The 27,961-nt window shown below is 39.4% G+C and overlaps 1 protein-coding gene across 1 annotated transcript; it reads right to left on the bottom strand.

The window, feature by feature from the left end:
- Window positions 1–38: 38 nt before the first annotated feature.
- On the bottom strand, window positions 39–26,272 carry prkx (protein kinase X-linked). The gene is made up of 8 exons (XM_044018910.1): window positions 25,311–26,272; window positions 19,108–19,276; window positions 17,626–17,889; window positions 13,485–13,604; window positions 9,559–9,654; window positions 6,966–7,023; window positions 4,118–4,195; window positions 39–3,188 (listed from the first exon to the last, which is right to left on the bottom strand). The coding sequence occupies exons 1-8, from the start codon at window positions 25,444–25,446 to the stop codon at window positions 3,063–3,065; spliced, it is 1,047 nt and encodes a 348-aa protein (XP_043874845.1). The 5' UTR covers window positions 25,447–26,272; the 3' UTR covers window positions 39–3,062.
- Window positions 26,273–27,961: the final 1,689 nt, after the last annotated feature.

Genomic DNA, 27,961 nt, shown 5'->3' with positions numbered 1-27,961 from the left:
GGTGAGATTGGTAAGGAATAAAGAAGCGACAACACGTGTGGTGTTTCAAGTGTTTACTCCTGTCGAGTCAAACAGTGCTGACAATACACTGCAGACAGCTGTTCCACTGATATGATCAACAACATGACAGAAACTATTGTCTTCACTGTGTGGAAAAACAAAAAAAACACAAAACAAACTCAGCTTTCTCACTCTTTCCACTGTGATGGCAAAGTGGGAACCTGACACAAGAGGGCTTGTGGGAAAAAAACAAAACAAAAGTCAGCTGCAGTGAAATGAGGTCATGCAGTAACTGGCCAGTCAATTAAAATTTAAATGAACAGGAAATCTGATCACATTTGATTGATTTACACAAATAAAACAAACTCTGTTTGACAATCAGCTTTAAGACATTCTAAAGGGCTTGGCAAAAGTAAAGCCATTCATTTCCTTTTATTACACAAACTGGACTCTGAATTACATTTCTTACGACCCGGGCTTTGGGTTAAACGCATGTGTGAAGCTGAGCGCTGTGTAATCACAGAGCAGTGCTGTGCCTTAATGCCCCAGTGTAGACACCGAAGGTGGACGAGCCGCTGCTAAAGTGCTGCCTGTGTAAACATGCTGTCACATGTGACTGTAACACAATGCCCTAACCAGGGATTTTGAAGGCAACAAACAAAAACAGACACATCAAAATGCAGTTTATTTTGAAGGCTAATCATATACTGAATTATACTTAAGACTCAACGATTTATGTTGACACAGATAAATACTGACGTTGTTGACAGTGATGAGCGGGCTGCACCAGTTGGGAGAACCGCATACATGAAATACTGTGCTAGCCAACAGTGGAGATGTCAAGCACAATGAGACGTGACCTCACAGAAGCTCTGGTGGCTAAACAGAATCACGTTGCTCATTTGAGAGAATATCTGCTTGTAGAAAAACGGAAAAAGGACAGGCAGCAATAACAAGGAAGCACATCAAATTTGAGGTCTTACTATGCTGTCGAGGGAAAACACCACCATCCACCAAGCACCGAGTGTAAATGGAACGACTCACATCTACTCTGACATGATTTCATGCTGATCCAGGAGATGGTGAAGATGGAGGATGGTGGATGGAGGGAGTGGAGCCAGTGCGTCACCTGTTCAGAGGAACATCAGCAGCAAATACAGGAAAATCTTACCTCCACAAATTGTGGGCGTGCCTGATTCTGATTCTTTAGGCGGCTTCGTCTGACTTTGTAGAAAGAGCTACTAACGTCGCTAAACTGTCGGTTATGTCCAAGATCTGTGTTTGCATGACAGATTGTTTGATTGTTGATTGGCTGGTGTTTGCACCGCTGCTTGAAAGTTGATTAAAAAAGTCCACACTAACAGCAAACTAATGGACCCACAATGCAGTTCAGCAGCGTTTTAGTTGAAGCCGCCACATTTCACGTGTGAGTTGCAGCGTCAATCACCAGTGGCTTAACGAAATTGATTTCTGATTAAAATAGATATTCAGTTGAATTATCTGATCCTTTCCCCGTGGGTAAAGAGAACCTTGTTGAGTCTTGCCAGCTCTGGCCATGTGACAGAATAATGAGCCTGTAAACATGGCAGGATCATCCACTACCTCACCTCGCCTAAAGGCAAATGATGCTCTCATTTCAGATTTAAAATCTCCATTTAAAACATTTGCCTCTATTACTGAAACATCCATAACTGAATCAATATCTACGCTTTGTGACTTTGTAAGTCAGTGGTGAGATACCCAGCCCTACATTCTCACACCTTTCACCTCACATGCCTTTTGCCTTTAAAAATCATCCGTACTAACAAAGGCCCATCTGTCAATAAAGCTTCAACAAGGAAACAGCAAATTCAGCTGCACCTCAACATGAGATCCAACATCCCTTAGTGAACTGAAGGCTCACAGAAGCACGCGCGACATGCCCCGTCAAGCTGTGATGTACAGTAAGGCACCTTTTTACGAGTGCTAATGGTCACACATTTTCAAATCAAGTGTCTGACTCATGACCACATACAGTGTAATGAGTCCAAAACTGGCCAGCCGACAGTTAACAGCACCAGTCTGGAGTCACATTAGATATGACTACACATGGACATTTGAAAAACCCAGAAAATACAAAAAAAAAAAGATTAAAAAAGACCTGATTTTTCTCCTCTTCTTTTTTTTTCCAAAACCTAGAAAGTAACAGTCATTTGGTTTCAAAAGAACCACATTTTCTTTTTGCATATGAGTAGGCTCAGAGAAATTAATAAAAAAAACAACAATAATAATAATAATATAATAATAGTAATACAAAAAAAGAATTAAGTCAGTTAAATTAACAGAATAAAACAAATCTAGTATGATACAGGTCACAGCATCAATTATTTGGAGTTTGTAGGAAGTGAGGGAGGATCATATTCTGGATAAAATGACTCCCTGCTTTGATAAGAGATAGGGATGTAACGATATCAAAATCTCAGTTACAATAGAATATTTATTGCAATGTTGTGATAGCAAGAGCTGGATTATAGTGTTTGATTAAAGTAATGCATGTCTGTAAATTAATTTTATACTTTGGCTTCAGCGTGTAATTTTCTTAATCCTTTGATGTCCACTACAGAAAATGGCTGCAGGTCAAGCTCTTGTGCTTTAAATGCTTCCCTTAGAGTCCTTTTTTATTCTTCCCCTCCTATATTCTCAAATCTTTTCGCAGTGACAAATTGTCAAGTGGCTTTTCATACACTTCTTCTTCTTTTGCATTTCTTGACACCAAAGGAAATGGAAATGCATCCACATGTCAGACGTAAGAGTCACAATTTAGAAAAATCTTTCCTCTCTCCGACATCCGCGCTCTGTTCTCTGTTGCCATTAATACTGGCCAACACCATTTTCTCTATCTGTAGAGGCAACAAGAAGTGCAAAGGATGATGATGGTCTCTGTAGTTTCCCTCTGTTCATGTGATACTGTGAAATTGACAATACCGTTACATCCCCATAAATGAGTGTATTCTCTATCATAGTACCTGTAACAGTACATCGTCAATATATTGGTTCAAGAATAAATTAAACAGGCCGACTGATCAGAAGTTCTTGAAGATCTCCAAGTCCTTCTGAGGCACAGGGGGGTCCTTCTTCCAGTCGTCCTCGGGGTAAATGTCAAAGTTGGAGGTGTCGCCCTCGTGGGACACTTTGGGAACTATCGGAGGCTGTGGACACAGTGTGAGGGGTTCATTTACAGCTCATGACAGTGGTGGAGTATTAAGACAGAGATACACTGTACATCATTTTGATGAGGAAAAAACTAACAACGAAAGCACGGTCAGCCACAACAGGGCAGGTGTTCAAATGGAAGTCGCCGGGCAGCAGCCAGCTCATTACGCACACTATCTGTGCCTAGAGTGGTTCGTTTGCCACTTACTTTCCACTTGTTGGCGGAGGTCTCAACAATTAGTCACGCATCCGTTTTTTTGACAGTCGAGGCAAAGGATCGCAGCTTCCAGTCATTGTCAATAAATGGTGCCAGGACACCCAGGTAGTTGTCATATTGAATAAAACTTTTGTCAATAGTTCCGTCGCTCAGCTTCAGCTACTGTCTGTCTTTGTAATATGTTTTTTAGGTCAGCGCACACCAGAAGTAAACAAACTTGCGTTTACTGCGTTAAGTGATTTTATCGTGTTAACCTCGGCTAGTGAAAAGTGAGAAAAAATTACTGAGTTGTAGAATGATCCCATTAAACAGTTTTTTATGACTTATGTTTTGAGAATTTTCAGTCAGGCCATAAACATGGCTTGTCTAACTTGGACCCCATAGCTAACTTGGACCACAGAGTGTAAACAAAGTCACAATTTTAGCTGATATTTAGTGACAATTGTGTGTGAAATCCTTTGTTTGGATTTACCTAAATGACATACACAAGGCAGCAGAGTGTGAGCTAACTGAAAACTTGCCTTTCCAGTTAAAAACGGATGTCTAACAGCAAGCGAGAGCTGCAAACATATTCCTAAGATGTTGTAGGTTTAAGGAGGGTGCAGACTTTATAAGACAAGCCTTTTGTTAAGTGGATAAAATCTGTTTTTCCAACAACAAATATACTTCAAACTCCTCAAACTATCTCTTTAAAGCTGCAGCTCTTACCTTAAGTTTCCTCAGCGGCACCGACTCCCAATCAATTGTCTTGAACCAGCGGTGCTTCTTCACGTCATCGGCTCCGTTCTGAAACAGAGAACATGGCAGTTTACACAAATTCTGCGCGAACTGAACATGGATACATTAGACATGTTGCTGACAGGTAGTTTACTCGCAGAGATTATTTATAGCTGAAAGCTGCTGTCAGAGCGTCAGCACATTATGAAGACGAGCTCCGACGACCACAGCAGTGATTTTTAAAAGAGAAAGGCAATAATCAGACAGCATCCTCCCTTCAAAAATAACCACAAATGCAACACTTTTTTTTTTTATTTGTTAGCACCGACGTGCGGCGCTGACACACAAAATATTCATCTTCTTCCCTCTGATTTATCTCCAGTTTCCTTCAGTACCAATATAAAATAGCAGAAAACAAACATCAACTTTAATCCAGTTTAGAACACGCCAGTGAAATGATAGTGTTCTGCATTAAAATCACAAAACCTCTCAACTAAAAAATACTATTATTATTATGACAAAACTACAATAATGATATATTCACTAAGCGAAATCCAATTAAAATGTTCAACATAAATAATTTCATTTCCCTTGAATAATGAATTCTGTTTTGCAATGAACAAACTTGTACATTTAATTATTAATTAAATAAATAATGAATGATTTGAAATCTGAAATCGCGACGCGGCGACTTTCTTCCTGAACCTTTTCTGTGGCAGAAACTATTGTGGACAAACACAAACTTAACCTTTGACAGACTCTGTATTCAAGAGAAAACAACAGAGCTGCTTATGTGTAACATCAAAGGAAAACGAGTTGTGGAAGTAAAATTCAGAGCTATATATAGAAATATTGATGAATTTATGTGATCAAGAAATGATGAGATGGATTATGATAAAATAGACTTTTTTTTTAATTTATTTTGAGTTTCCACAGTCAAATGTCCAAGAAATGTCTAAGAGCAAATGGACCATTGTCATTCTATGGTGCTGAGTAGAACTCTTACATTATCCCAGATGTTTCCATTCATTTTCAAACCCCAGAGAAATCTGTTTCTTTAATCATGGTTACAGCGGATTTCATTCGGTCGCCTGTCAGTGGCGTCATATCCCCTTTGTGCATGTGTCAGCACTGTTTCCAGCCAAAAACATAGAAGGGGCCTTTTATTTTTTTTAAAGCAACATTTAGACAATAATCCGTTTGTATTACTAATCATAATTACATTTATAGCAGCTGACTGTAAAACACAGTAATTATGTTAAGTTTCTGAGTCTGTGGTTAAACGGCGACGTCTGTGTTGTGTTAATATGAGATGAATATTGGCAGTCACAGATCACTCATCCTGTCTGGGATTATGTGGCGTTAATCACTGAGCTTTGATAAGTATTAGTTTTATTGAGATGCTACTTTCACTACTCTGAATTGAAAGGCTGTGCCCTGAATGAGAACCTCGCTGACTCACACTGACGGATGATTGAGTGGCAGATCTTAAATTCATCAATCGCTTCTCTGATACACTGAAGAAATAATGTCTGCCAGTTTACTGACGCTATGTAAACAGACTAATGAGTCAAAATGGTTTTCTTACACATTCCGGGGCTTTTTCAGGGTTTAGACTCTGCAATGGAACTGTTGCAAAAGCTTTACGAAAAGCCAAAAGCAGCAGATTTATGCGTTTGAATCCATCTGACATAATGAGTGGGCGTCGTGGAGATTCATATTCCCCTTTTCTACTTTTCTGAAGAAGTCTCTCTACACATGAGGCAGCAGCTGGAGTGCTGTGTGGCCACTCGGGGTCAGTTTGAGGTTAAACTGTTTAGGGAAGAAATTATTGTTGCTATGTTGGTTATTTGACTCACATTTATGTTAGATTTATGTTGCCTCCATGAAACCCAAGCACTTCCAACCCAGTACAGACCTCTTCATAAACAACTCAACGACTCAACGTGAATGAGTGATGATCATTAAAGAAACAGGCATGGCTGCCAGCTGGGGACCAGGAAAAACAGATTTTTGCCATATAACAGAAAAGGGTTCACCTAATAAAAATCTACACCCATTAAACTCTATGACATCTACAGAATATGTGAGAAATGTTTGTCGCTTAATCTCTCTGTTAGCCTTTTTATTACAACTGGAAACTGGGCTTTGCCTTGTCCTGTAAACTGCTCATCCATCACACCAAATTCCAAACAGAAAAACAGGGATTATAATATAATCTTTTGTTGTTGTTGATCCACTTCTGCCTCCACCAGTAGGTTCAAATGTTTCAAAGCCTTTGTTCAGGGTTATATAAGTGTCACAAACTTACTAAGGGAGCAGTAGACCAGCAGCTCCTGTGTCACTGTGAGGTTTCTATGGACTTGAAACCTGGTTAAACTCACACTGATGAAATCTAATCCAACTCTTCTCCTTACTTAGTTTATATAAATAACAATTATACTCTGCTCCACCTTAGACTCAGATAGAAACAGAGATACTTTAAGGTCTTATTTTTCACTTTGGTTCTGTTCTTCCTTAATAAGTGAGTCATGGATTGGCCTCTGCAAGTTTGTGTTTCCTGGGAGAAGAGACAGGAGAAAAGATGCCGCTCTAATTAGAGAATAATAATATTTAGATTGCAAGACAGACTAGTTACAAATATCAGCACTCACGGATTGACACTATAATTTCTCTTCATTCGTGACTAACTGAAACCATGTGTTGCTTCAGTCCCACTGTGAAACCCCCATTCTGTCCGGCTCTGCACTCTGACGACTGACGTCAAACTACCTACTGAAGGAAGAAACACAGGGAGCTGCCATACAGCTAACAGAGACAGAAAGTCTAACCAACTCACCTTCATGTTGCCTAGCCGTCTGGCTCGGTCAATGACCAGAAATTTCTTGATGAGGTCTCTGGGGGGAAAAAAAAATAAAGAGGGAGTGAATGCACAGCTGGAGAGTACATCGCTGAGAAGTGGTCTCTCTTCCTCACTGTCACAAGGAGTCGACCTAGTACTGTCCAGTTTGACATGCAAACAGAGGGAGCCGTGTTGTGTTCATCTTTTAATTGCAGAAAGTGAGGACTTTTGTGTGTAATGTATGTGTATGAGAAAGAAAGGTGATATAAATGGTCATAAAATGGTTGTTTGTGAAAAACTGAATCCTTTAAAACTGTGTACCGTTTAAATACGAGCTAATGACTGTTAAATTCAATCCATTGTAAAATGAGCTCACACAACTCTTATGTGTTTCTCATTATAGCAGTGTTCAGATCTCGTTACATTCTCGCATGGCAGACAGGAGGTTCATCAATATTGAGATAGCAAAACAAGACGACTGCAAACAGGTTGGAGTTTGACTGAAAACACAAAGAAGCGGCAACGAAAAGTTTCAGGAATGAATTCGATCTGACAGTAATGCTTGAAAGCAAAGGACACAAATAATGTGACATGCTTCTGATCACAAAGACCAAAACAGAGGAAGAATATTAACAACCAAAAGTGAAACCCTGCAGCTTTAATGATGTCACAGAGAGATGTTTTCATATGAAAATGTTTCTAGTGATTCATATACATGAACACTTTTGAATCACTCATTCTGAATTTAGGTTTTTCAATTTCACTGTGAAATGCACAACTTTTATTTTATAGGTTTTTAATATCAAATGTTACTTTCACTGAGTGTAACATGAATTTATGGCCTCGTTATCCCCGATAGTCGGGGATGTTTTTGTTTAATCATCCTCCTGGGTGAAATAAACTTCCATACATTTTAATGTGCTTTTTAATGTTATTACATTATTTATTAAATTGTTAAAGTAGAAACAACTTGGCCGAGGTACGCGCTCTTCTCAATTCATTTGCCTCTGTTACACAAATCACTGCATGCTGCAGGTTAAACTGTTGGCATCCTAGATCCAACAGATCCAACGCAGCAGCTGGATGTTTGTGCCTTTCATTAGCTCATAACTGAGCAGTAATTAATTAAATCTCATCTACGATTTTTTATTGCACATTACTACTAAATACACAGGGTGTGACCACTGCTTTAACACATTTTTCTTAAGCCCCTAGGGAACCAAACACACCATATAGAGAGAGAGTGGAGGAAAGGAGTGCTAAAGGTCAGATCAACACAGTGTCAACATGTCCATAACTACTCCTTAACTAGCAGCTAATTTTATTACCAACGCCTTACAAGACTTTTATGGCTGGGGTCAACCTGGGACACGTCTTCACTCTGTCTGTTTGTCTGTGCGCAGCAGCAGCTGCTGCCGCCTGCAGTCCTCTGAAAGGCCTTTCACTTCATGATGGATGGGAGTGTGTGACGTGGAACTGTTTAACAGTGATAAAAACAGTGGAAATATTTAAAATCTCTCCGTTTGCTGGCCACAAGATAGATGGCATATCAGCGGGAAGACGTGCCTCGCGCACTGTGATAAAAAGCACTCAATAAGTTAATGGCGGTGAATTTCCATTATCAGGATATATCGTGGATGTGGAGAGTCATGAATATTTGACGTGAGGGACTTGAAAATGCTGTCCAGCTCACCAAAATATAATCATGGGGGAGACGGCATCTTTCCAGTCATTCCGGGACCTCGCCTCCTGTATAATGACCTTATTTAAGAATATTTATCACTATAACAGGTTTACCAAAATGATCTATACTATGTCACCTCACCTTACATACCCACATGTGTGATTTCTATCGCCCTGATCATTATTAATTATGTGGTGGGAATGCATCAACCCTGGGTGCACCGTGGAAAAATGCACCCAAGGTTGACTGAGCCACTTGATAACCAGTTTAATGGTTCAGGTTATCCAATTAGACCAATGAGGTTAAGTCAAGCAAGATAACAAAATCATTTCCTAGCTTGCGGAAATCCCTGCTGAGGACATACTTGATCACTTTAGTGTTGTTTGTTTCATTATACTCTTAAGCACATAATGATTCTTTACTGAACAGCTCCTCCACACATTTTGGTTGTTTGAGATTTAATCTCTCAAATCCCAGATATTTCAGAATAAGACTGTAAAAAGTATTTTTCAAAAAAGGAAACATAGGCAAAATAGTTCACCTCCTGTATGAAAACCACTGAGCTGGTGTGTTTCTTTAGATGTTACAGATGTTAAGATGTCTTATAGCTACAAATGTAGGCTATTTAAAATAGTATATGTACGGTTTTTATCCCTTTATGGCCAATACTGTAGAATAATAACTCTAAATATCATACTTGATTTAATATACATTCAGAATGTAAGTATTTTTTTAACATTCTGAACACTTATTTCAGAGTCCTATTTGCAAAAACACTGAACCTTACATTTCAGGGACCAAGTGACGTTTTTATGTGTGTACATCTGTGTCTCTTCATAGGTGCATGCGAGGACATACAGGCCTATTATAAGGCAAATACTGTAAACACTGGTGTCTGGCACTTACTTGACATAGAAATCCAGATGGCGTGGGAATTCTAGTTTTCCAGCCAGGATCTTCTGGTAGATTCCAAATGGGTTGTCATCAAAGAACGGAGGGTACCTGTGGAGAGACATAAATGTCAACTCCAGCCTGTCCGACTGAAGCTGCACCTACGCACACACTACGAAGTGTGCAAACGCAATTTGTACTCTGCCAAAACAGCGTGATGCAAGAAACAGGCAAAGCAGGTAAGAGCTTACACACAATCAAGTGTTCCAGACTGAACAAAATGGTAAGTGAACATGTGGTAAGGTCACCAGTCAGAAAACCTTCAGTAAAGGAAAGAACAACCTTTGTTTACAGAGTATTTTCACAATACTCTGTGTGTTTTCTACCACCCACAGACCTTTTCCTGCTCCACTCCACTAAGTGTTTTCCCTGCTCTCCTGCTCTTCCCTCTGCTGTGGCCTGGACAAGTTCTAAGCCACAAATTACATAATGGCACCGGCCTCTGAACGCATTACATACGGAAAAGACAAGCGCATAATCAAACCAGTTATTGTCACACGTCGCTTGCCTTCCCAGAGAAAAGCTCCACAGTCAGTCAGTAGACTGTGGGATGGGGAGTGTGTCCACCGCAGACTGCACTCCTGTTTTTCTTTTCCCCCCATAACTGATGCAGTCATTGCTGGAGAATCTGGGTCACTCCAGCAAAATGGGGGAGGATAAAAAAAGATATGAGGATTTTTGACTTTAACTGATGGTTTATGGAGAAATCGTCAAAGGATGTAACAAACACTAATAAATTACGCAAACACAGGAGTGATTTATGGTGGAAGTGTGTTGCCTCTGAATAATTGCTCAGAATGTATTAACTCAGAAGGAAGAGGTATAGTAAAACTTGGAGAACAAATGATAGCCATTAGCCTAAATATCACATTACAATCTTTTAAAGAGGGATGCTATAAATTAAACTTCAACAAACTTTGGTCTCTTGCCACAAACGTCATTTGGAGATGCTATGATGAGATGAAAGTCCCGACTGCAACCTTCTAGTGCTCATCACTGATGCCAGCTACCCTCAGCTTTTTATATGTGACACATGCAAGTATGTTAAAAAACAACAACAGTTTTTTTTAATTTTAACTTTGTATGTGGTACTGACTTACAACAAACACTTACTGCAATGAGACAGCATTTTCCCACTGGAAATAATCATCTGTAAACTTTCACTGTCCTGCATCAAAGTCCAGAGAGCAAATCTGTGGTTTTAGCTCACAGGGACACAAAGGCTGCTGGTCTACTCTACTGCTGGTCTACTCTACTGCTGCAATGTTTGGCAAGTTTGCGTTGCTTCTGTAACTCGTAGCAAATCTCAAAATAACACATTTTCTACTCACTGATGAAGGCAGCAGTGGATCAACAAATCTAGTGTGCCGTGGTGTAAAATCACAGATTTTCTCCATAGACTTTGGTTGACAAAGACAACGATTTAAAAAATCTGCACAATCGTTACCATTCAGAAAAGGCTGTCTAACGGCAAAATTAAGTGTCAAATGTGTTCTTTAGACGTCTTAGACTTTATAAGGTCTTTTGTTTAAAAGGCTAAAATCAGTTTTTCCTTGTGTCCCCACAGGTATCCATAACTTTAGTAAGAGTGAGCATCAATCATATCTCACATTTTCCTTTATTGTCCCCATTCTTTTAATTCCCCTCCCTAACTTAAAATACCAAATGATCAACTGATGTTATCTTGCCTCGGTATCGCAAGTGTGATTTATGGAAGCCCAAGTAAACCGAGCATCCTGAGACACTTTGACTGTGTGTGACAGGCTGCTTTAAGAGGACAGTGTTTCATCTCTAAAGGGGAGTCTTGTACTACAGGGACCAACTGAGCCGCCACAACCTGACACTGCTTTTTTTGTAAACTGAAGCAGGTTTTCATCTGGGGTTGAATAAAAAAAAAAAGAGAAAGCAGGTTTTTCAGCGTGAGAGAAAGTCAGACTTCATGTCCGCTGCCACACACAATTTCATACACACAGAAGATGATGGGTTCCCATTAAGAGTGGAAATCTGGCCCTAAAGGCAGGATTACTGCCATAAGACTTTCTTCTACTTCTTTTTCTGCTGCTCTCTTACTTTCCTCTCTTGGGGTCTGGTTCGTCCTTTTAAGGGATAGTTCTAGTGTTTTGTTTTTTTAAATTGTGGTTGTATGAGGTACTGACATTAACTGACATTGAAAACATGGATGTCCTGATGAATGCTGGGAAAAGGTCACACTCTTATGACTAATTTTAAGCCACACAGTTTTTTCCTAGCCGAGCGTAAAGAAGATGGATGTAGGGATGAGGGTGGGTCGGGCTCACAAACACAAGTGACCTTTCAGCAGGACCGGAGGAAGCTGTTCCATATTCAGGAGTTAAAGCGATAAGGTTTGACCAAAAGTTACATGATGGATAGGTGTTGTTTGTTACTTTACATTTTGTTAGCCAAAATGCTAAATACTGGTTTTCTAAAAGAAAAACAAATCATGAATATCATTTTAACATTGAAAAATGGAAATGTATTAGTTCAGGTATGTTGAAATATCACTTTAGTCTAATACAATGGAGCCAATTGTGTTGATTTTTTTGGCCCTTTGTGTCAGTAGGACAGTTTTTTGTTGTCTTATCAGTAACACTGTTGCCAGTGCAATCTGAGGATAAACTGAGTGACTGGGACAGTGTTTATGTTTTCTGTAGAAAGTGGATAAACTGAAGATCAATTCACATCGATTATTTTGGGTTGGAGGCAGAAATGCCAGACATTTGCCTGCCCTGGATAAATAAAACATTATCTATTTTTATTCTGATATCACACCTGATAACAGTCAAATAAAAAAAAAAAAAAGAGAGTCAATGCATATTGCCAAAGAATAGCAGCAGCAGCAGCAGCTATTGTACTCGCTAAACTAATTAACAGCTGGATTATAGTGCACCACCTGTTGTGTCGCTAAAACAATGTCTAAATCAATGTTACAGTCAATCTCAACCTTCAGGCTTGTTCTCACTGAATGCCAACGAGGCGCAGGCATTATTATTATTCGCAGCGGTAGATGGAGAACATTAGAATAAGCCTGGGCGCTTTCTAAAGAGAGATCGACGTCATTGTTCTTCACCTACAACAATGAATCCCATTTGCAGATTCAACTGTCGCGGCTCAGCAGCACACAATGAACAGATTTCCCACAGTGAGACAAAAACAGCAATAGAAATAATAGATAATTCCTCTGTTCTGTGTAAACCGACTCTTCCCTTGCACTGCTCTCGCACACTTTCCCTGCCTCATTCACAGGACTGAACCCGACTTATTTGAGTCCAAAAGAAAACATAAAATGCTAATATCTGACACAACGACAAGCTGCTTGATTAAGAATGCAGCTCTGCAGCAGAGGTGTCTGCTCTGATGTTACTCATTTAGGCAATGCACCCAGACATGAAAGAGAATAGAGCAAAGAAGTTGGAACTGGAACGATGCAAAAAACATTATCAAATCCAGTGCAATCTTTTGAAATACGACTCGATGTCATTTAACTTTCTGTTTGATGATACAAATGCTAAGTTTTGCAGAAAAGGGGAAATTAAACTGTCACTCAGAACCCAGTAAAAAAAATTTGGTAGTGTGAGAGGACCATGGAACCAAAAAGTGTTGATCTGTTTTATGTTTTTTTAAGACACATTTTAATAAAAATGAATAATTCATTTTTATTGAAATGTGTGTAATTCAAAACACTCACACATGGATCAAGTTTCCACAGCTATGGTGTAAGACACAAGACATGCAAGTGCTGCAATAAAAAGGTCAATGTTTTTGTCTATACTGCTTCACCTCAGCTGCTCTGATGGAGAAGAGCGCCCCCTAGTGTTTGAAATCGGTAGTGTGTGTACACTGTTCCATGATGCAGCACTTACCCAGCCAGCATTTCAAAGATGAGGATGCCCAAAGCCCACCAGTCCACTGCTCGGCCATGACCCTTGCTTTGGATGACTTCAGGAGCGAGGTACTCGGGAGTTCCACACAGAGTCCAGGTCCTGGTCAGAGAGAGACAGATATAGATATATAATAAAGGATGACGTTTTTTTTTACTACTATTCACGTTTTTTTTGTGGGCATTATTTGAGCTTGATCTTCAAACGTTTGTTGACTCAGATCGTGCTAAAGTGATTTAAAGCAGCTGCAGCTTGTTGAACGTGAAACCTCATTCTGGCGAGTTAAAATAATTCCTTTCATTTTATTTTGAAATCGTAAAAGTCCAGTTTCAATCCTAGATCTGTAGGTACATGTTTACAATTTAGGTTTTACTACTAGCAGATAAATCATACTACTGTACTGTGTTCTGAAATGCTTTCATTAAAGGAGATTATGTTCATGGGATTCATATTTTTTCCTTGTGGATTTAGTACCAGGTACTAAATGTCATGAAATCATGATGTTCTTGCAAAAGTACATTCATGTTGGAAATATAATTAAAGCAAATTATTCCCTTTCAAAATATGGCTGAATCATTTCTGCATGGTAGAAATATGGGTACCTGTATAGCATAATTAGATTTCTCTTCATTTTAAGGTTACATGACATGAAATCTTTTTCCGCAGTGTTTACACACTTTCACACCTTTTTTCAATTAGAAACCAGAGATTCGCTTCCTCTTCGTTTTAAGGTGCTAAGAACTGAAAGTACTTAAATCATCTTTGTGTATAGCTTCTTGTCACAACATACATTATATCAAGTGACTTAAGTGACGTAAGGTCAAGAACTTAAAATATGTAAACAGGAAAGTACTTTTTTTTGTGTGTTTCTCCCATTATAATGATCTTACTTTCTGTTGGCTCTTTTGTATGTGTATGGATATTTGAACGTTTGTTTAGGTATGATGTTGTGACATGTGTTTGAACTTTCATGTATATCATAACAGAATATTTGTGCTCATTAGCTTAAAAAGCGCTGCAAAATTGTCACAGTTATTATTATTTATTAGTTATTATATTATTTTCAAAAAGGGGGACCTGAGAGTGTGTGCCAATTACCGGGGCATCACACTTCTCAGCCTCCCTGGTAAGGTTTACTCCAAGGTACTGGAAAGGAGGGTTCGACCGGTAGTCGAACCTAGGATTCAAGAGGAACAATGCGAATTCCGTCCTGGAGTATGGGGTGAGGGGGGCACTACTTAGGGCCATCCAATCCCTATACGAGAGGTCTTGTTCACGAGTGAGGGGACGAGGGAGCGGGAGATGGGCTGGAGAATCGGAGCGGCTGGTGCGGTACTGCATTCGCTTTACCGCACGGTTGTGACGAAAAGGGAGCTGAGCCGGAAGGCAAAGCTCTCGATCTACCGGTCAATCTTCATTCCTATCCTCACCTATGGTCATGAAGGTTGGGTCATGACTGAAAGAACGAGATCGCGGGTACAAGTGGCCGAAATGGGATTCCTCAGGAGGGTGGCTGGCTTTTCCCTTAGAGATAGGGTGAGAAGCTCGGTCATCCGGGGGGAGCTCGGAGTAGAACCGCTGCTCCTTCATGTTGAAAGGAGCCAGTTGAGGTGGTTCGGGCATCTGGTGAGGATGCCTCCTGGGCGCCTCCCAAGGGAGGTGTATCAGGCACGTCCAGCTGGGAGGAGGCCTTGGGGTAGACCTAGGACCAGGTGGAGAGATTACATCTCCACTCTGGCCTGGGAACGCCTCGGGATCCCTCAGTCGGAGCTGGTCAATGCGGCTCAGGAAAAGGAAGTTTGGGGTCCCTTGCTGAAACTGCTGCCCCTGCGACCCGGCCCCGGATAAGCAGAGGATGATGATGATGATGATGATTATTATTTTAAGATGTAATGTCTAAACCTCTAAACCTTTCTGCTTATGCAAAAACATTCACCATATTGTCACTTCTTGTTAGGGGATAACTGCTCACTCTGTATATATGATATGCACATTCTATGCTGTGTGAAAGAGGTCATGTGACATGGCAAATTATGATGAGGATACAAGACCTGTGTATGCATACAGCAGTAACAGATGTGGAAGTGTCACTCGGGACATGCTACACAGGATAACAAGTGCAGCAGAATAAGTGGAGTCTGGAGCAGATTATTTGCTGCTGATTGACACGCTGCATGTGTAACATACACGCATATTGTTCTCTCTCAAAGACACTTGTCCTCTGATGAAGAGCACTTGGCCTGGCGCCAGCCTTTCATCGCCTGTCACCAATATCACCTGGGTAATGACCTCTTTCAGTCGGTTGCCATGGCAGCAGTAATTTGTATGGAAATGATGTTGGTCCTGGTGGAGGATGAGGAGGCTTGCTGATGTCGGGGGAATAAAGCCAAGGTACGGGATAGGCAGAGGTGCGACCGCAGAGGAAATGACTCACGTGTTGTCATCATGTGTCAATATACTTTATATTTCAATGTGTTGGTGATAGTGTCTGCCAGCAGGGGTCACTGTGGCAGCATCGTGAGGGCTGCTATGATGACACTCTATCACACCCCTGAACATGGAAAGTACAAGAGAGCTGGTGGCAATGAGGTAGCTGTCTTCCTATCCCATGCAATCATGCTGCCCTCCATTTACACAAGTGGGTCACTCGCACATCAGAGAAGTATCTTCTCCCCATCTGTTTTGCTCTTGCTCTGTCTGGGGGAAAATGTAATCTTACTCCATTATGTTTACATGTCAGCAGGGGGTCAGCGCAGTGCTGGGTAAAAAGGCTGGTGAGAAACAGCGCTGTAATGAGGCTGCAGAGCAGATAGAAAGATGTCTATTTTCCTCCCTACAGTGCATCTTCTCAACTCTGCCACGGTCACAGAGAGGCCTCACTTGCTGTGTATCTAATTCAGCCTAAATGATATCAGTCAGGGGGAGCTCATCCTTCAGTGACATTGCCATGGGACTCTTGAAATTCGGAGGATTCCCTAGAATTCTCAAAGAGCAATATGAGCATTTTCAAGGACACTGAGTGTGGTCCATCCTGATTTCATTGTCAAACACTACAAGTTTCACGGGGGTAAAATGTCTTCTTTAAATATTTGAAAAGTTCATCATCTCGGGAACTACTTGAACTAATTAAAAAATACCAAGTGTAATTAAAATGCAGCTACTACTGACTATTCTTTAACCCTTTTATGACCATCATGATAATCAGGCCACTGTGGTTTATTTTGATTTTATGGCTGTAGAATTGCCTAAAAGATTTTTACGTGATGACACGTATATGGGCACAAAGCTCTATTTCTCTGCTTTCCGGCAACCGTCCAACCATCTTCTACTGCTTTATCCTCCACATGAGGCTTGCAAAGGGGTGCTGGGCCAATCTCAGCTGACATAAGGTGTAAACCTGCAAAAAAGCAGGGTACACCCTGGACAGATTACCAGCCCATAGTTTTTTAAATTTTCTAGATATCACAAATGGTGTGACGTAAAGAAACGTACGCATGCCAAATCCTATCGGCGACGACATGATTGGTAAAAGAAGGGTTAAGGGATAGTCTTGGTTTTCTTGCAGCGTGGTTATACAAAGCAAAGTGCTGACTAATCCTGACTGAGAGCTGGACGATTGCTCCTATTAAAACAAGGCTGCCGGCTGGGACACAAACATCACAGGCAAAAAAAAAAAAAAAGATAAAATCTACACCTTAATGCTTAAGTCTGCAATATCAAGAGTATTTATGCTGACTCCTCACACTGAAGTCCATAGAGAAAATCAGAGCAAATACATCAAATACATCAGAGCACACAGGAGCTGTTGATCGACTGCTGCCTCCATCGGTAAGTTCAAATGTGTAATTTTGTGACTTGTGTGTTTCAAATTCAGATTTATAAAATTGACACAAACTTGCAAAACTAGCAGAAGTAGACATTGGTTAAGGTTAGGTTGCTGCCTCAAATAAAATTTCAAATTATAAATAAAAACCTGAGACACAACACAAGTTCATATGTACATAACTTATATTAATATCCCTTTTTATAAATTCACAAGCTTTAACTCAGTTCACTGACAATCATTATTTAGGCTCATGTAAATTAAATCACGTTGTAACTGTAGTTGACAAAAATAATTTACCTATCAGAGAGTTTCTTTGCAAACCCGAAGTCGGTCAGACGGATGTGTCCTTCACTGTCCAGGAGGATATTCTCAGGCTTTAGGTCACGGTAAACGATTTCTTTGGAGTGGAGGTACTCAATGGCGCATACGATCTCAGAAGAGTAGAAGAGGCCAGCGTTGTTGCTGAAACGGCCACGGCTGCGCAAGTAGCTGAACAGTTCGCCACCCGGAACGTAGTCCATCAGCATGTAGAGGAAGCGCTCATCGTGGTGAGTCCAAAACCTGAGGGACAACAGATGAGATAAACACAGGTGGAATAAGATGCAAATGGTCCACTTCAGGTCAGAAGTGCCAGACATTCTGTCTGTCGGACAAGTTGTAGAATCAAATAAAATAGAGGGGCTGTATCAGTCTCAGACTCTAAATTCCCTAGTGTGGTTTGGAGCACTGTGGAACAACTATTTCAGCAGGAAGGGCACATCAGAGGAATGAAAACAAGAGAGCACTGTCACTGATGAAGATGGAGGAGGCTCCAGTGCTTTCCATAAGTGCTGGCTGTAGGCCACAAAGACAATTACTGACTTTTCTACTCTGCCGCTATACTTCCCTTTTCTTACTCTGTTCTTACCGAAATCTGCAATCTGTTTTATTACCTAATATACATTCAGATATACAGTAGGGACATATTATGTACACCCACACAAACACATCACATAAACCCATTACAGTTTAGTCAGCAGTTTCTATGTTGTTTTGTTCATTTAACCACAATAGATTATGGAAAAATGTCTGTAATACATGCAGTGATTTTTCAGCACACTTTGAGGGAAAGGGCAGTTTTTCCTAACCCATGTTAAGGGTAAAGGACAGAAGATGTTGCACCATGTTAATCCCAATTATTACAGCTTTTGAAAGCCCAATGTGCTCAACCTGTTTGGAGTTAGCTTAATTTCAAAGCGTCAATGTCACAATGACTGCTATAAGAAATCTTTCCTGCCAAGTAACTGGACTCTATTGTTTTCCTTGATATCCAAATCTTTTGTATAGCTGTGGAGCATGTTTTTCTGTATTTTGCATAGTCTGTTATTTGCCTGATACCTGCTGCTATAACACAAGAAGTTCCCACCTTTGAGATCAATAAAAGTACAGCTATTATTTTTTTATTATCGTAATGCCTTTTGACAATGGATCAATAAGATTAAAACATGACTATTGCAGTAGTATTATTACTCTAACATTATGTGTCTGTTTTTGTGTATTTTTGGTGTGTTTGGTATGTCATTGACAGACAGACGTTCCTTGCATTTAGATAGATTGATAAACAGTATCAGTGTCATGAGGATAAAACCATTAGATGAACTCAGATGTATAGTGTTTAGGACTGAAATCAATGTGTAGAGATTCATTGTCGACACTGAGCTGAAATGTTTTTCATTAGAATTGTGCACCCAGAGGACTGTGCAGCAGCCAGGGTGTTTATAGGTAAGATGGTGGACTCACAGTCGAATGAGGAAGGGGTAGTTGACCTCTGTCAGCACCTCCTTCTCATTGTGGACATGTTGCTCCTGCTTCAGTCGGATCACATCTGGTATCTTCATCTGCTTCAGGGCAAAGAAAGCCCGGCTCTTTTTGTCCTTGACCAGGAAGACTCTGCCAAACGTCCCAGTACCTGAGGAAGAGTTAGAGGAGGAGGCAAGGACATTAACAACCGTGACTGGAACATACACACCACCCACCCACCCAAACACCAAGACCCACACACACACACACACACACACACACACACACTGACCCTGACAAATAACCTCTTATCACAGTAATCTTGACTTATACATGTGTTCCACTAAGTAACACAATAGATTTGACAAAATCATCAGAAAATAACGATCAATAAAATCTGCATTACATGCATTTTTATCTTGTGTTAATCAAAAAAATAAGAAATGTTGAGCTGGAGCTGTTTTAATATTTGGCTCTTGGAAAAACTGAACTGATGCGAAGATGAGGAGAAAGATTTGTCATTTTATTCCTGCTTTGCTAAAGTCACAATAAATGGCAGATGACACTGTGTTAGTGTGCTAGTTTCACTCCCCCGGCCTCACTACTTAATGTCTCCTTGTGGTGGCACTGCTCAAAGGAATGAGGGAAACTTGAGAGGAAGGTACCGGGCTGAAGAAGAGACGTTTACAGCGGGATAATGGCGGAGAAAGCTATGGTAAGAGATGCCCCATCCATGGTCAATACATAGACTTTTTGCACTTTGTTCTCTGTTGTGAATAAACAGAGAATTCCTGCACTTTTAACTTATCACGGGCATTTTGTTTTTGTCCATTAGACAGATATTGTGATGTATCGCTATATGTTTGTCTTGCAATATATTGATTATCACAGAATCACTGTATTGTGATATTATTGGTACCGTGGACCATGTATCGCGTATTGTATGGTGAGGTAACCTGTGAATCCCGCCCCCTACTGTGTGATGTGACTGTCTTGTTTCCCTGCTTTACCTACAATGAACCTTTGTCTAAGCCGATAGGTTTCCATGGAAACGCAGAGCAGTAAACATTTTTAGGGTTTTGTGAGGTAATGGGGTTTTGTGGTATTTTAACAGGTGTCCAGGTTGTGTATTAAAGCCACAAATCTGTTTTTAATATGGGGATTATTTCTGCACCAAAGCCCAAAAAGAAAATCTGACATTTTACATCATAGGACACAGTACTTGTTGATCCATAGCTGTATTCATCAGTAAGTTACCCAAACTTACAAATGAGACAGCAGTACACCAGTATCACATGAGTCCCTGTGAGCTACAATTGCTGGTTTTCTCAACGGACTTTCGTGCAAGACAGTGAGCAGTTCACAGCATCAACATATTCTGAACACATCGTAGGCATTCAAGAGGGCACAGATGTTACTACGTGAGTATTTTTTTTTGCCATGGCAAGTGGCTGCATTTTGTTTTTCCTTTTGTTTCCACTGTCGGCCATGTTTTCAGTTTGTCTCAGTACTTTGCCTTGTTGAGATGGGCTATTATAAATGAATTTGCCTCGCCTATTTTGTTAGAAGCATGAAAGGTCTGTTCATTTAGTAATTACAACAATCTCCAATGATGTATAATGATGTAGAATTGAATAAAACAATTTTTGAATTGAACCCCTCTGGAGAAATCGCATAGAAAATGTCATACAAAGGAAGAATGAACAGAAAACATAGTTGCTGCAGCCACGGTTGGTGCTAGTGTGGGAAAATGAACAAGAGATTCAGTCTTTAATATAAACTATGCATACACCAGCATCGCCCACTATGCAACATGACCACAGAAAGTTTAGTCATAAGCTGTGACTCAATCTATGGTCTGGATCCTCCCAAGTGTGGATTGTATCCGGATGTTGCTTGCTGTGCCTTGGTTGAATAGTGGACTTACATTTATGTTGTGTTTTATTTTTTATCTGTTGTTCAAATCAGAAAACAATAAGTTGGATTTGTTAATCAAAGTCCAGGTTAGTAACATTTAAGGGAAATGATTGTACTTGTCCATGTTTGCCTCTCTGGGTTGATCTTCATCTTCATTTCTTCCAGTATCAAAATAATAATAATTCAAAATCAAAACTAATGAAATTGGTACAACACAAAACTAGAAATGATTTGAAAAAACAGACAACAACAAATATGTATTACTATTAGTAGTAGTGGTAGTAGTAGTATGAGCTAGAACTATGCTGAAAATGAAATATATTTTCAGATATATTATCTGATTTTTCAGGATTGTTTTGGATAATTAGGGCTTTAAGCAGCAGTTAGGCTTCAAGGGGCAGGAAGAACTGTAGCCTGGTAACTAGAGCAAAACTGACACGCAGGACTGCAAAGTTCACCTCTGTCTGACCACACACACACACATATATATTTGAATATGTAATATCCATGGTAACACAACACAAAGGCTGATTGGTGCAACATTTACATATAAGGAATCATCAGGTATCTAACCCTGGTACCTGTCGGAACAGGGTGCTCAACTCGTGTAACACCAGCACGTCACCTTGCTGAATGACTCTTTAACTGCACAAGGTGTGCATTGTAAGAACTTGTTCGAACACATACACAGAGCGATGGGAAAAACAAGGAACAAGAGGCTATTCTCTTTACACACATAGTGATGTTGTAAATCACTGCTTCCTTGGCATTTGCTGAGCCAAGGCTGTTATCAGAAACCCAGCAGGGACATAGCAGCTCATAATGAGGCAGAACAAAGAAAAGGCCAGCTGATTTTTGAGTGGGCATTGGACAACATGAAAAATTCATGTCACAATTATCCTGACCAAATTGTTTCTGTTTCAGTCATTACAATGTGAGTGCGAATCTGCGTTAAACTCTTCAAGTTCATGAAATATTTACAACTTTTCTCATTTAAGATTATGCTGATGCTGGAAATTCACAAACTTATTGTGTGAGCATTTTTTGTCATGAGCTACAATAAAATAGCATAAAATTTCACTCATTCCTGATCTCTACTTGCATATTCCAAGGCTCCAATCTTGACAATTCTGTTAAATGCAACCTTCATAAGGTATAGCTTTTAGAAAAAACAACAACAACAACACACAAATAAACAAATGTTTAAGTGTCAGGTTGGGGAATATGATTCAGCTGATAAATGAATTTGCTCCGACAGGACTGCAGTCGGTGTTGCCTTCCACTAATACTTTCCAGGTCATATCTCAGGATGTGACAGCAGCAAAAAAATGTAATGGCCTCATGATTTCAATGACAATTAAACAGTAGCGCACAGATAAAGAGCTTTACCTGATTTGTTTAAGGCAGCAAATCCCTGTCATCAGAAAAAAAAGCTTTGGGTAAATTGCTTTTTTTTTATGCTTGGGGCTTTTCCAGCAACAATGCAGAATGAATGTCATTCCCAGCTGCAAACCTCTCTGCCAGACATCGGGCCACGACTTTGCTGCTCCACATGTGACCTAATGTATACCACTGAAATATATGTCATCCATATACTACACAGCATGACATGATAAATGAGAATGTATGGTAAATCTCTCTGTAAAATACTTCTATTATAGTTAATGAAAAAGGTCTGAGGGATGTATTATCATCACTCTGTGTGGGGCTTGCTATCGTTTCCCATCACCATCTGCTCTGTTATGATCAGCCTGCACCACTGTTACAGCACTTACTCCTCATGTAGAAAACTAAAATACTGGTTGGATTAGGTAGCTCATTATTGTGCTTTTTGTGCAAACAATAATGGATGGTGGAAGCAGACTCTCAGTGGTAGTTTTGTGTTATTGTTTGCTAATATGCAGATAAGCTTTCACAGATTTCAGATGTTCTGCAAAATTTGTTTTATATGATGTCTGTTTTCTTTGCTGCATCTGGTGCTCTACTCCAGTCAGTGTGGAACACAAACCTATCACATAGATTTAAAATGTCCCTCTCTGAAACTAGCTAATAATAATGTTGATACAGAATAAATACACCAATTACTCAATTATGAATCGATTACTAAATTAATCGTCGACTATTAATCAGTTGAGTGGAATATTTTCTGGTTTCTTTGCTCCATATAACAAAGAGATCTGAATAATTTTGATTTATGGACAAAACAAGACATTTGAGAACATTATCTTTGTGAGGTCCGCTTAACACTGATCAACGTTTTTCAATATTTTCTGACATTTTATATAGACCACAACAACGAATTGAGTAATCCGGAAAATAATCATCAGATTAATAGTTTATTAGATTAATGGTAAATCGCAGCTCTAGTTCGATTAAGGGAATTTTGACAGTTCTCCAGGATCAGCTGTGAATAATCATCTGTTAACAGTCAGTTTCACATTTAGTTTCACCTCATTGTTGCTCCAATTAAACACTTCTGCTCTAACCACCCTACATTGTTGTTTATCGGTAAAAGACATTTCTTCTTCTTTTTTGCACAGTAGAAAAAGGGACTTTAGAGTTTCTGTCAAAGATCAGGGATCTGCATAAAACTAAACCTTGCTGAGCAACTGAGCTGTAGACGAGGGGGTTGCATGGTGCAGTTTTCATCTCCTTTTCTATTCCAAAAAAAAAATCAGCCAAAAACTGGCATAAGCTAAATAATGTAAACCCTGACACCCACACAAACACATAATAATTCCAGTAATTTATTAAGAGTCATGTCCTGATTAGGGTTTTTGGCATCTAACCTGGTCAGTCTTTTAATATTGGGTATCTGCCAATACCGAGTCCAAACCCAGGCTTAATTTATGTTACTATCATGTTAATTAAATAGCCTGTGTCTGACACATTTAAATAACACAGCTGTAGTGTTAACAAGTTAATCACACAGATACAAACAACAGAAACTGGTTGATGCTCTGTGTAGCAGCTGAGCAGAGTGACATCACATTCTGGCACAGTCTAGTCACGCAATGAAAGGAGACTTGACAAGGTGGAAATAATATAATAAAATGCAGATTTGGCTATTTCGCAAGAGCAGGACAAAGACTGCTACACACCTATGGTGAAGCAATCGCACGAAACACTAAGCTTGAGATCATTATTGTTTTTATGACGAGCGTAAAAGCATTTCAGATCATCAGTACTAGTGTGAACTGCCACAGTGTAGATAATAAATGTTTTCGTTAAGGTTTTATAAGCTTTACTTTAGGTACGCAAGTCTGAGACAAGGGGGCTCGCTCTAACAGAAAACATGACTGCAAGCAGGGAAACAAGGAAGTTTACCAGTCTCGTGGGTTAAACTTCAATAGGTCAACAGTGGACGTCTAGGCCTTTTACGGATAACTTTAATAGTTACAAACATTTTAAATCTTTTGCCTTTTTAATCTAATGCCTATGGGAGGCAACAATACCAAATAGTAAAATTGATGTAAGGCATTTTAAAAACAGAAGAGAAGGCCTTAGGGGGGATTTGAACACAGTACTGGTCAGACTGCCATATCAAAAATAAAAGAAAGTTAAATCTGACATGAGTATTGATTCTGATGTTAAATAATGCAAACAATATATGATTCACTGAGCACAGGCTACAAAGACATCTGACAGTGTCCACTTCCGCTTTGAGAACTTATTTCAATCTAAAAAAACAAAGTGTTTGTTTTAATCATGTGTGCAGTTTATACCGTCATTTAAATGAGCAGAAACTTGTTAGACAGTTGGAGTAATAACTAGTTATGCCTACAGAAATAAATACACAGCACAATTATTAAGAGCACCATAGTTTACAAGATGTAAAATGAATGTATCAGACTCAGGCTGAGATATTGTATCAGTAAAGTACAGTGCAGTCAGTGTTTCAAAAACTTTCTTTATGGGGACCCACTATTTTGAGATGCCAAACAACCTTGACCCAAATCACAATCTCAGTAATGATAAGATCCAATTTGTGCAGAAAGTAGCGACTAATTTACAGGCACATCTATAATGTTACTAAATTAATCCTTTACAAGAGATTTTTGGTAAATTCATCACATAGGGCTGAAACAATTCATCTATTACTTAATTAATCATCAACTGATTAATTGGTTTGAGGGTCCCGAACCAGTCTTGGGAATCACTGGTAAAGTATAGTAGTATCAGGAAATGTGAACATGGTATTGACCCTTCCTCATTTCAATGCCCAAACACTTCTGAGGTGTTTTGTGTTGTGTTGAGCCAATGTCACATGACATAGCAAAACTCACCAACTGTGGCCACGGTCTCCAGGTCATCCAGGCAGTATATCCGATGATTTGGAGCTGCTTCTCCAGCTTGACCACTGCATTCTTTCATTGGGCTGCTCTCACTGTTGACTCCTACTTTTGCTTTGGGGGATGCCATGTTTTATGGTTGGGATTTTCAGTGTTCTATGAAATATCTAGCACAGGAGGGCTGGGCGATACGGCCAAGAATGTTTTTGTGATAGAAAAGTGTCAAATCGGTAAATAAATATTACCAATGTGACAGTTGTAGAAACCAATTAACCAGTTAATAATTTCTTCTTTATGGGCAGAAAACAACACAGGCTTGTTACATTGCGAGACATTTCACACATCTGACATAAAACCTTCATGGCAATTATATGTTTTGTCTCAAAGTGTGTTTACACAATACACAAACACCATATCGACATGTATGTAATTAATTTTGGTTATGAATTAAATATTTACTAAAATACTGTAGCGATATATATCGATACTGAACTATTGCCCAGCCCTACCAGTGGGACCCAGTTACAGTTTGTGCCGGGCATTTCCGGGACAGAGGCACCTCTCACTCCATCTTGTTCGTCCACCTCGGGCAGTGGAAGCAGCAGAGCAGTGTGACTGTCAAAAACAACAAAAACAGCTGACGGTTTATCGTACCAGACTGAGAGGACCCGGCGGACACGACGACCGGAAGTCGCCGACGTGACAGAGACAATGGAGACAGGTGCTCCGGTATGTAGCGTTAGCAGCTAGCTATCCATGGGCAGCTAATGGAGAAAAGTGGTAAAAAGGGAGGAAAAAAGCTCTGTTATTCCGGAATAGAGGGGAGTTTCAATTGCGCTCTAACTCCGCAAATCCTTTTCCTTTTTCGGTCTTAACTTTCCAGACTTTGTCCACAATTGCCTCAGCCACAACAAGAGACCTCACCCGTCACCACAGCTCCTCCTGTCCGTCCACATCAACCACCCGGAAACGACCCGGTATCAGTGTCCAGTAAAACTTCAAAATAAAAGTACGGTACGGTGTCAAACAAATGTCTTTTTTTACAGGATAAAAACCCAGATGTGTTTAACAAACGATTGGCGATAACTAACTATGTTACAGTCACAAGAGTTACATAATTGAACCATTTCAACTATGAACTGAAAACATGGATGTTGACTGATATAATATTTTTCCTTAATAATAATAATTACAAATGATACACAAAATGTCTTGTAACAAATAAATAAATAAATAAATATTGGATAATACTTATGGTCTAGACGTCATTGCACTCATTATTTTAAATGAAAGAATAAATACAACAGGTAATCAAAAATAAACATTAGGATGAACATATATATGTTTTATTAAAATTTATAGCAGCATTTTCAAATGTGAATACGGCAGACTTTTTAGAATAATTGGCCAACTCTGGTTATTAAATATGGTAAAACTCAGCTGGTCCTCCCTTTAATTTCAACAGTGAACTAAAAACGCACATGTTATTAAAAACAGCATTCTGAATGAATATATAATGGAACATCATTTTCTTATCTTGTATTTGCTCTCTGATTCAACTGTCAACAATATAATATAAATGAATGGAAAGCTTGAAAACTAAGGAAGAAATTATCTAAAGGAGTGGGGCTAGGTCACTTTATATATTAATATATTTTATTATTATTTTTTGTCACCGTACACGTTTAAAATTCATTAATGTCATTTGTTATTGTTGTTTTTATTTATTTATTTATTTATCTTTTCATTTGACTGAATAAAAAAATAGTTTAATGGTTTAATGTAGTTACTCTTAGGTAAGAAACAGGACATGTACAGTACATAAACTGTACTGTATGTTGTCAACTTCCTGTGTTTCCTATCTGACTCTCGGTGCCTTGACACATAGGGTCGACAGGCGCTGCATGTTGACAAAACTCGGCCAATGAAAACCAAGTTGTCAGAGGACATGAACCAATCAGGTGCGAGGAAGAGGGTGGCAACCAAAGACAGACAGGAGCAGTATCACTGTAACACCCAGGCGCAAGCTTACTTTTTTTTTTTATCAGCAATGGTTCATATTTTCATCAGTTAAGCTTTGTGTAAATGAGTTTGATTCACAATTGAATTATTTTACCTCTTGTGTTAATTTATTTTTTCCCCCTCTGTGGTGTGGGGTGTTTTTCTCTCTCTTGGTCCACGCACAATATTCATTATCACTATTGTTCTTTTCTTTTGTATAAATAAAGTTTGAATAAAAACAATGAAAAAAAAGATATGCACGTTAAAGGGATAGTTGAGGGTTTGGGGTTATTTTTAAATGTGGCTCTGCTAACACACAGTAAGCACTGACTAATAACATGGTTGCCAGCATAGACATAACAAAAACTGTTTTTTTTTTTAAATGTTTATTTTCTGTAATACTACAGCTTTTTCTGACTGCAAAAAAACAAGTTAAACTTAACAAACATGGCAGCAGCATAACAGCAGCCCATGTGAATTCCTCCATGGTCTTTGATACAGGTTTAGTCAGTTTCCAGTCAGGACAAGCCTCTTATGTCTTACCTGAATGCGTACTGCATCTCAAAACATTTTAATCTTAAGAGACAACGATGCTCTTTTGGCTGCGTGGGCAACTTGAACATGTGTTGGAAGTTGCCGGTGGC

The sequence above is a fragment of the Solea senegalensis genome, linkage group LG2 (assembly GCF_019176455.1).
Source record: "Solea senegalensis isolate Sse05_10M linkage group LG2, IFAPA_SoseM_1, whole genome shotgun sequence".
NCBI classification, from domain to species: Eukaryota; Metazoa; Chordata; class Actinopteri; order Pleuronectiformes; family Soleidae; genus Solea; species Solea senegalensis.
The sequence above is the reverse complement of the archived record's forward strand: the minus strand, read 5'-3'. Positions and strand labels throughout refer to the sequence as shown.